Genomic DNA, 9,441 nt, shown 5'->3' with positions numbered 1-9,441 from the left:
GTCGCTCTGTGATGCAAAAAAGCTCCACACGTTTCTTTCCGCCATCTCTCCTCTGCGACTTAGAAAAGTATCGACACATTAGGATCGAAATCGATTCTAAACGGACATTTTGGAAATCGGAAGTATCGATATTTTAGGATCGATTCGCACATCACTACTTACCAAATGGAAATAAGATTTTGATTGTTCGTGTCAGTCACTTGGAAGGAATTCATGTAAACAGCCTCATCATCATTTATTTAATATAGTGAATTTCACGGTAATGTAGTTGTTTGTACACAGCTGGAGGGTCTTGAGTTCAATTCCAAAGGGCCTTTCTGTGTGGAGTTTGCACCTTTTCACTCTTGCTCATGTGGGTTCCCTTCCATTGCTCTAGTTCAGCTTCATGTAAACTACACAGCAGTGAGAGATTTGACAGGCTAACGGCGCACCATCCGACTGGAACGGCCTCTCCTCTCCCTGCGAACCTGTCAGGGCTCAACTTGCTTGATTGTGCGTCCTCGCAAATAAGTCCTGACTGCGTTGATGGGGTGGGCACATCTAGGATGTCAGCCTACAGAAATGTATTCCTATCTGGTCCGGTCACCCCGAGAGGACACGCAAGCTTGAACCAAAGAAATAGGCCACGCAGGGATAATGGAGCGGCAGGAAGTAGGCCAGGCTGCAAATGTTTCCGTCGCGATTACCCAACGATCCATCACAAGAAATCGGTGTGTAGTGCGCGTGTGTGTTTCTGCCACGTTAAGCAGATACACGAGCAGAGCTACGCTATTTACACCCGAGCAGTTGTAGTTGTGCTGCAGCGCCTCCGATTTACTCGAGCATGTTCGCTGCCACCTGATATTGGATAAAGTTAAAAAGCAAACTGCAAGTTTGGATTACATCTATTCACATCAAATTTAAAATGTGAATTTTAGGAGGAGGAGCCTATTAGACAGAGGATGGATGGACTTTGTACATTGATTTAAGCAGCGTTTCTCAACTGGTGGGTTGCGACCCAAAAGTGGGTGTTGTGATTGGGTCGCAGGGATTTAAAATAATAATAACAACAACGATAATAATAATAATAAATATGTACATATACATACATATAAATTGATAGAAAACAATGTTGGCCATTTATTTTGCAAGACACACAATTCAATTCAGTAATTTTTATTATTTGTTTACTAGACATGATAAAAAGTGGGCTAGCGGTTTTGTGGAATAAAATTAAGAGGCGTGGAATAAATTTGGGTCGCGAGTCGCGACTTCATAAGGGGAAAAAATGTGGGTCCTGAGACTCCACCAGTTGAGAACCACTGTCTTTTAAATCAGTTTTTACTGTATTTTTGTATGGATAAAGAATACAATGAACCTTTTCAGTTTGCAATACTTGTTAGTGCATTTTTTGAATTCTTATGCAGAAGAGTTTGTGGACTCCTACAAGCGTTTTTCTTTTTTTTTTAATTATTATTTAATATCAGCCATTTGCATCCAGTGCTCATTCTTATGCGGACGCTTTTTTTTTTTTTTTTTTTGAAAAAAAATTAAATATGTGCATTTCTGGGAACAGAACTGTTCTTGGTTTTTGTTGTTTGTTTTGTCTTGACATTTGCTTCGGACAAATGTACAGGTAAAATTTGTTCAATCCAGTTTTTCTGCAGAAACTGCAGGTGAATCTAAATTTAAAAATGAATAAACATAAACGCGTTATCGGTTATCGGTCTTGATAAGCAGGAAGTTATCGGTGTCGGCTTGAAAAAACACATATTGTGCATCCCTGTTTAAAAGATCAATAAAATTCTGATCCCAAAATATTAAAGTGCTTGTTGGTCATCTTTATACCTTCATATGAAAGACCAGAGCCGTTTGCTAAAGTGTATTTGCCCCTGATGCAACGAAACGCTGCGTCACTGCTCAGACTCAAGTCATTGAAAAAAAAAAAAAAAAAAAATCATCAAGACGTTTGAGTAAAACCACTGTTATGTTAACTTTATTCACACGCACGCACACACACACGTGCGCGCACACGCACGCACGCACACACACACACACACACACACACATCAACGCGTGTGCGCGTGTGTGTGATTTGACCGCCACTGTCAAAAAAAGTGCGACTCATCACATTTTCTCACTTGTGAGCATAAATAAATTTTTTTACTCTCTTGAAACCTGGTAAATAAAACAAACTGAAAACAGTTATGGGTCATTTTTCAGCACCATTGAATAGTACATTCTCTATATTGCATCAGGATATAAAAATATACAGATATAGCGTGTGTGTGTGTGTGTGTGTGTGTGTGTAGTTTTTTTTTCTCTTGTACGTTAAAACATTCCTTCTGCGTTGTTCAATGGCATGAAACGAGAGGAAGAGAAGACCTTATATGCTGACGCTGAGGATCGTTACCGTCACTACTGTCTCACTATTATTAACGCTTAGCACATCTGTACCTGACTGTTCACTCATCCCATTCAAGCACTTTGATGACATCGGAAGCATCAGTAGCAGCCACACATGTCAGAGCAAAAAAGAAAAGAAAACAACAGAAAAGATTAGAACACGTTAGAGGTTTCTCACAGTTTGCCACCGGCCTCCTGACAAAAGAAACAACAAGGTGAGGAGGAGGAGGAGGAGGAGGAGGAGGAGATGCACAAGGGAGACATGGGAGTGTAGCAGTGCACTTTGGGAGAGAAAAAAAAAGAAGAAGCGAGCAGGCCGGTGGGACTGCGAGCTCCTCGTGACTGACAGCCGAGTCCCTTTACAGTCAGCGGGCTGGCTGAACACAATTCAATGCACAGTCCGGAGGAGGAGGCGGCGGAGGTGATTGCAAAACGAGTAGCGCTGAGGCCGCGACGTGGAAAAACAACATGACACAAACGAGAAGAGAGGAGAGAAAAAAGAGAAATGGAGGCAAAAACAAAGGAGACGAGGAGGAGGAGAAGAAGAAGAAGGCGCCGTTGGGATGACAGCTGAGTTTGCAGTGCATAGAGAGGGACTTCTGGGGTGGAGGCGGAGTCACCGGTCGCTCGGTGGGATGCGATTATTGCCCTGTGTCGGCCTTCTCTCGTCACACACACACACGCACGCACGAACGCACGCACGCACACGCACATCTTGAAAGAGTAAAAGACAGAGAGGAGGGGTGGTGGAAAGCAGGGCTGGTGGGTCTGGTTCCTGTGGAGTGCTTCCCTCTCCAGCTCTCTCTGCACAGCGGCGGCAGCGCAGCCTCCGGGCTGCTTCTGCTGCTGCTGCTGCTGCTGCTGCACGAGAGCGCGTGCGTGCGCGATGTCCACGTTTTCTTTAAAAAAAAAAAAAAAAAGAGTCTCTCAAACGTCGCGCCGCGCCGACGCTTCACATCAGCCCCTTCCGCTGCAAGCTCAGGTGGGGCGAGGTGGGGAGTCGAGGGGGGGAGGGGCGGGGAAGGTGCTTCTTCACATGCGCGAGGAGGACGCCAGCTCGTAGAACAGGACGTAGGCGTCGCTGCTGCGGACTTGACTGGAGGACATTGGCGTTACTCTGGGAGCAGAGAGACAGAGAGAGACAGAGAGAGAGAGAGGGTGAGAGAGAGAGAGTGAGAAGTTAGCAACCGCTAACGCGGCCCAGATCCACTTGGCCGTTGCAGCGCCGCTCCAGGGCGCTAGCTGCGCTGCGGCGCTGCTCTGGTGCAACAGCAGCAGCAGTGGGACGCTGGGTAGCAGCGAGTGCAGGAGCCTCAGCCTGGCCTGCGGGGAGCACCAGACGCTCACAGAGCGAGACGCGGATGGTGCCGCCCTGCCACTGGAGCCGCTCTGTGTTGTCGGGATGAGAAGACGACCCCCCCACCCAAGCCTTTGCCATTTAGATTGCGTCATTTTTGCAGTTAGGGAAAGCGTGTGGAGTTAAACACGCCAGATATGTAACAAGATTGGAGTTGAAATGCTGTGCATTAATATATTTATGCATTTTTAAGTGATAAATTCAGATTTTGCATATTTGCAGCAATGACATCTAAATTATTAATAGTTAAGCATAGATGCTTTTATTGTGAAAAATATCTTTAAAAATACTATTTTTTTTACTTTATTTTACTATTTCATCATAGCATCTAAATATCAGGGGAAATAAAGCTGTACAATCATTCGGCATTTATGAATAAAGGGCAACTGATGCAGAAAGCAGGCAATCTTCTAAGGAGGCCTGATAGAGAATATTAGCATATTGCATTAGCATGTGGGAAAAGCTGTTCGTAAAGAAGAAATCAGTCAGTTTTCCTCAGTGTGTGAAAGCGGACAGTTCTACACAGGTGTGTTCAGGCCTACCTGGAGTCATTGAACGTGTACCACTCTCCCGAGTTGGGGTTGCGACAGTAAGCTGTGTAGTGACCTCCCATGGTGGTGCCCGAGTGGTTCGACACGGCGTACAGGTTGTACACGGCATTTACTGCGAACGGACGCACAAACGTAAGCAAACAGGCGGCATGTTCCATCGCTTTCTGTTCTGTAAGCGATTTGACTTGACTACACAACACACTGCGGTACTTCTCCAGAACTGTCTCGACTCGATTATTAACAGTTAAATCTATAATAATTACAATGATGCAGAATAGGACAACGGAAGTGGTACTGACTGCTGTTTTCAGAAGCAAACTCCCGCAGGTCCAGGTCCTTCATGGGGAAGTTGACAAAGGTGGACAGCTTGCTGGTTCTCCGGGCTTCAGAGAAACGCTTCAGGTCTTGGACAGGCAGGAGAGTCAAGGAGCAACCCCTCCACACATCAACGCCCGCTGATGGCGACTACTCACACCAACACTTCTGTTCATATTCTGAATTCAAACTGTCCGGGGTTCCAAATCCTTTCACTTCATTATTTGGGGTTTTAAGAAACTACCGTCACAATTTGCGAGGGCTGCGGGTCTCCATGGCTAGGTAGTGCCCTGAGGCATTCTATATAAATTTCAGCACATAGAAAAAATGGAAAAATACTCCCACTAATAATAGAGGATCATTTTGTGAATAGATGAATGGATGAATGAACGGATGGATGAATAAAGAAACAATCAAAGAAACACCCTCCTCTCAGTATTGCTATTACTCCCACTCATTGTTGCTATCTTTGTTGTTGCAATTATTGTTATTATTGATATGATTATTCTTATTAAGAGTGTTGGCACTGTTATTCTTGAAAATAAATTAAAATTGAATGGGATTTTTTTCCTCTTTTGTAACGAAACCCCTGCTTTTTATTGCTCTCCCTTCTTTAATTTTTCAGATTTCTATCTAGCATTTTCTCTGTCTGATAATTGTAGTACTTATTGTTATATATTATGATATATTATTGCAACATATGCAACATACCCACACGCAAAACTATTATTGTTCTTGTTTGTTATTGACTGTCTGTCTTTCTGTCCACGTCACTGTATTGTCCTACTGCAAAATAGAATTCAAGGATACGCAGCACTAAGATCTTGGGGAACTTCTGTATTGTGAACTTCTTGGTGCATCTCCGCCGGGCCTTACACCTGTAGCATGTCTGCAAAGGAGACGACAGGGACTTGAGTTGACCGACTGTTTGCAAGAAGACGTGAGCGAACTTCCCGACCGCTGCGGTGCGACTGCGAGATCAGCTGAGACGCACCGGCTTCTCGTCGCCGTCCAGGACGTCTTCTTTGGTGAAGAGTCGCACGCAGTCCATCAGGCTCACCTCGCCGTAGCCCTTCTGAGCACAAACATAGACGCATTTTACATTAGCACACACCGACACACACAACACATACACACACACACACACACACACACACACACACACACACACACACACACACACACACACACACACACACACACACACACACACACACAAAGCAAAGCACGAGTAAGGACAGGAGGGGAGAGTGGAAAGATGACGTTAGGAGCCGCAACAACAGACCAAAACCTTGAGAAGTATTCGCGTCTGCCTCAGGGATCTCTGATCCTCACTGTGTAATTGGTGTGTGTGTGTGTGTGTGTGTGTGTGTTCTCACCTTGGCGATGGGTAGGGAGAGGTCCCAGAAGGGGTCGAAGACGGTGGAGCAGAATCCACAGTGGCTGCACGTCAGGGAGCTCTTCAGCTGACCCACAAACAGGTCTGCAGGAGGTATCACAGGTGTAATAAAACACTTACTAACTTGTTAACACTGATTTAGATGTCTAAATAAGTTGTACATACATTTTATTTCTTTATTCCTTTGTAATTCACTCTTTGCACTGTATATGCTAATTTCCCTAATGTGGGATAAATAAATGTGTTCTTATTCTTATTCTTAAGAAGAAAAATAAGCTGCCCACCCTAAATGTGAGCCCATCTTAAAACTGATGAATTAAAACGTATGCAAATGTATATCACACTCCCAATGAACAAGCTTGCAGGATTTGTCCGGACTCACCGACGATCTTGCTGTCTTCCCTCTCCAGGTATTTGCTCCACATCTTTTTCCCTTTCTCTTCATCCCTGCACAGGTGACACACGAGACACTCATTAGCACCGAGTGTCCGAGGCGGGGACGACAACGAGGAGGTGGTGTGTGTGTGTGTGTGTGGTGTGTGGGGGTGGTGGAAAACAGAATTGGCGGCGGCGGCGGCACCGATTTAGGAGAACTAGTTATAACGTGATGGACGACGGGCGCTATTTCGGGAGCTGACCCACTTCGCCGCACGTACGTGGCGCAAACGTGGGAACGAGCGAATGAATGAAAGACTCTTGCCGCTCGCGCCGGCCGACGCGCACGCGTTTAAGCCCGGTCGTTTTGAGGTGAAAACCGAGAGGGGAGGAGCCGACCCCCTCCGGGGCGCGTGAAGCCCGGGAGGAAGTGGAGCGCTGGGCTGAGCTGAGGTGACGACGGGCAGCGGTTCAGGGCAGGAGGTGAAACCGCAGCATGAATATTTTAGCAGAAAAGCTCCCCGGTGGCCTACATTACTGTAGCATAGAAGAGGACGCGAGTGAGTGAGTGAGTGAGTGAGTGAGTGGGTCCAAAAGTGTGACCAATGCTGTTAGTGTTGCTAATTGTGTTTCCCTACTGGTGTCTTTCAAGTGTAGTTGCAGTTAGTGGATGGGTGAACAAATGGAAAAGGGTTTAGAGTCCATTCCTGTGTGTGTGTGTGTGCGTGTGCGCGTGTGCAGGGGGGAGTGTCCTTCGGTCAGCATGTTCACTCACGGCAGGTGGTCGAAGTCCTCGACGCTTCCTCTCGGCCGGACGGTGACCCTGTTGACCTCGTTGTGTAACCCGTCCAGGAGGAAGCGCAGGAACTCCTGAGCGTCCTGCTGGCTGCGGGGGGGCAGGAGACAGGAATGTCAGCGCAAGTCAGCGGTGGGAGGTAGCCAAGTACAAATACTTAGTTACTGTACTTGAGAAGACTTTTCCGCTATCTTTGCGTTTAGTGCCTACATCTATACTGAAATGTCTGCACTTTCTACACACTTATTATTTAGTCTAGTTGTTGTTTCTCAAAGTGGAGCCCTTTGAACTATGCTGTTGTGTAGTTCAATATAAAAGTGGAGGATATATAAACTTTGGGGTCACTGCTCAATAAATTTTCAATACAGAGAAAAATAAGAATGTAGAACAGAAAACAGTGGTTATTGTTATTAAAAGTCTCACTGGTCATAACTATCCCTGATTCCAGTTTGGTTGTGCTGCAGTTGAAAAGGAAAAGAAAAACTACAGTAGTGGGAGAAGCGAAGTTGTTCAAAATGATCCAGATATTCATTAGGACCTCTGGTCAGTTCAGTCCAAGTTCTTCATTCAGAACCTTTGCATTTTAGCTAAATTATCGACAAATGTGTTGTTTCATTATTAGAATAATAAAAGAAACATTTTGACTTTTTACTGAAGTACATTTCAGTGGGAGGAGCCGTCCTGTGGGGACGCTGTGAAAACACGGAACACGCTTGCACACACTTACTTGTATCCCACGAATCGGGGGGCGTATCTCTGGATCTGGGTCTTGAATTCGGACGGGCTGACCGCCTCACTGCTGGACAACGTCCACATGGTCTGTATCAGCTTGGCAAACTCTGACAGAGGAGGACAAAAAAAAGTTATAGAGAGAGAGAGAGAGAGACAGGGAAGCCCACAGTTCTGCCACAATTACACGGTGGGTTAACCCAGCATCAGAATCAGAATGTCTTTATTGTCATTGTACAGGTACAATGGAATTGGATGCAGGCTTTAGAGGTCCAGGGTGTAATTTTTCGCTTGATTTATGATTTTTATATTGGTAAAAACTTAACATACTGCCCATAAATTCATGAATAAATGTGTATAGTCCCAGTAAAATAAAGGTCATTTGCTTTTCCTGCCCTAAGAACGATTCTATTCTGTCTATAAGAATATACATAGAGCAAGGATCTTGCTCCCAGTTAGCTGCCATATTTCTAAGGAAGCCCAGTGTGGACAATCCTGTCCACCTGATAGCGTATTTTGAGGTCTGCGTTCACTGTAGCTCACTGGCAAACTCAGGAGAGGGAAGGTGAGTGAAAGAGCGCCGCAATCTAAAATGTAACTATTTGGTGTTGCTGTTTCTTCTCAAACTGTCCAAATATTACACACATCTTTGAGGTCCAAGTTTAAAAAAAAAATATATATATATAATGTGAATAAATAATTAGAAAAACACACTCTTCACATTGCACGTTCAGTCCTGCAATTCCATTAACGGCCACTAAAACTCAACTTGTCAGGATGGTAAATTAGCGTCACGTGTTGACAAGTTCTTCCCAGGTGAACACAGGAGCCTTGTTTCTTTAAAGAAGCTCATGCAGGCCTGAGATACAGCAGCGGCGTTAAGAGTGCTCTACGCCTACTCCCGAGGGGGGGGGCAGAGTGACACGTCTCTCACCTTCCATGAGGGCTGTGTTGGTGCGGCTGTTGTTGTTAAGGTCTCTGCGGTGCGAGTTGTGCAGGCAGTAGTCTCGCAGGTTGTGTGTGTTGCTGAGACACTGCAGGATGCTGTTCATGAAGCACTGAGGGGAGAAAACATCACACAGACACACACACACACACACACACACACGCGCGCGCGATTAGATTTGCCGGCGACTGACGCGCAGTTTTGATCACTCTGCGTTCCCATGGCGACTCTGAAAGCTTGCAGACGCGTCATCATCAGAGTCAAGCGTAAGGATTTTTTTTTTTTTAGCCCATTTGCAATTTACGCATTTATTCACATTTGACAGCTCACATCTTCAAAGACTGTCTTCACAATAGACACATGACCATTGTTATACCATGCTGTATCTTCTTGGCTGAGTTTGGCAGACGCTTTTCCGAATGAGTCGTTTTTTCGTGGCTGTCGAGAGCTCAGTTTCCCAGTGAGGATCGTTTTATTAAAAGAAAAGGGAAAAAGTCATTTCGTATATTTTTGTTGTCTTGGCACTGATTGCCTAGCAACCTCTGTGTCGGGAGAACTGAGAGAAATCAGCGCTCACCGCCGGCCTCT

General features: G+C 45.4%; 1 protein-coding gene across 6 annotated transcripts in view; it reads right to left on the bottom strand.

Moving 5' to 3' along the window:
* Positions 1-1,959: 1,959 nt before the first annotated feature.
* Positions 1,960-9,441, bottom strand: part of usp2a (ubiquitin specific peptidase 2a) — a 36,647-nt gene continuing 29,165 nt past the window's right edge. For 4 of the 6 annotated variants that reach the window (XM_076035970.1, XM_076035971.1, XM_076035969.1 and 1 more), the window contains 10 exons: positions 8,842-8,965; positions 7,906-8,017; positions 7,158-7,268; positions 6,390-6,454; positions 5,988-6,091; positions 5,603-5,683; positions 5,419-5,497; positions 4,593-4,697; positions 4,285-4,405; positions 1,960-3,502 (listed from right to left, as the gene is read on the bottom strand). In XM_076035970.1, the coding sequence (XP_075892085.1) occupies positions 3,418-3,502; positions 4,285-4,405; positions 4,593-4,697; positions 5,419-5,497; positions 5,603-5,683; positions 5,988-6,091; positions 6,390-6,454; positions 7,158-7,268; positions 7,906-8,017; positions 8,842-8,965 (987 nt within the window). In that variant the 3' untranslated portion in view covers positions 1,960-3,417. The remainder of the gene's footprint in view (positions 3,503-4,284; positions 4,406-4,592; positions 4,698-5,418; positions 5,498-5,602; positions 5,684-5,987; positions 6,092-6,389; positions 6,455-7,157; positions 7,269-7,905; positions 8,018-8,841; positions 8,966-9,441) is intronic. The other 2 variants (XM_076035972.1, XM_076035974.1) reach the window with 1 other exon arrangement.

The sequence above is a fragment of the Nelusetta ayraudi genome, unplaced genomic scaffold (genome assembly GCF_046127955.1).
Source record: "Nelusetta ayraudi isolate G7.1 ecotype Tasmania unplaced genomic scaffold, CSIRO-AGI_Nayr_v1 ptg000048l, whole genome shotgun sequence".
Classification (NCBI taxonomy): Eukaryota; Metazoa; Chordata; class Actinopteri; order Tetraodontiformes; family Monacanthidae; genus Nelusetta; species Nelusetta ayraudi.
The sequence above is the reverse complement of the archived record's forward strand: the minus strand, read 5'-3'. Positions and strand labels throughout refer to the sequence as shown.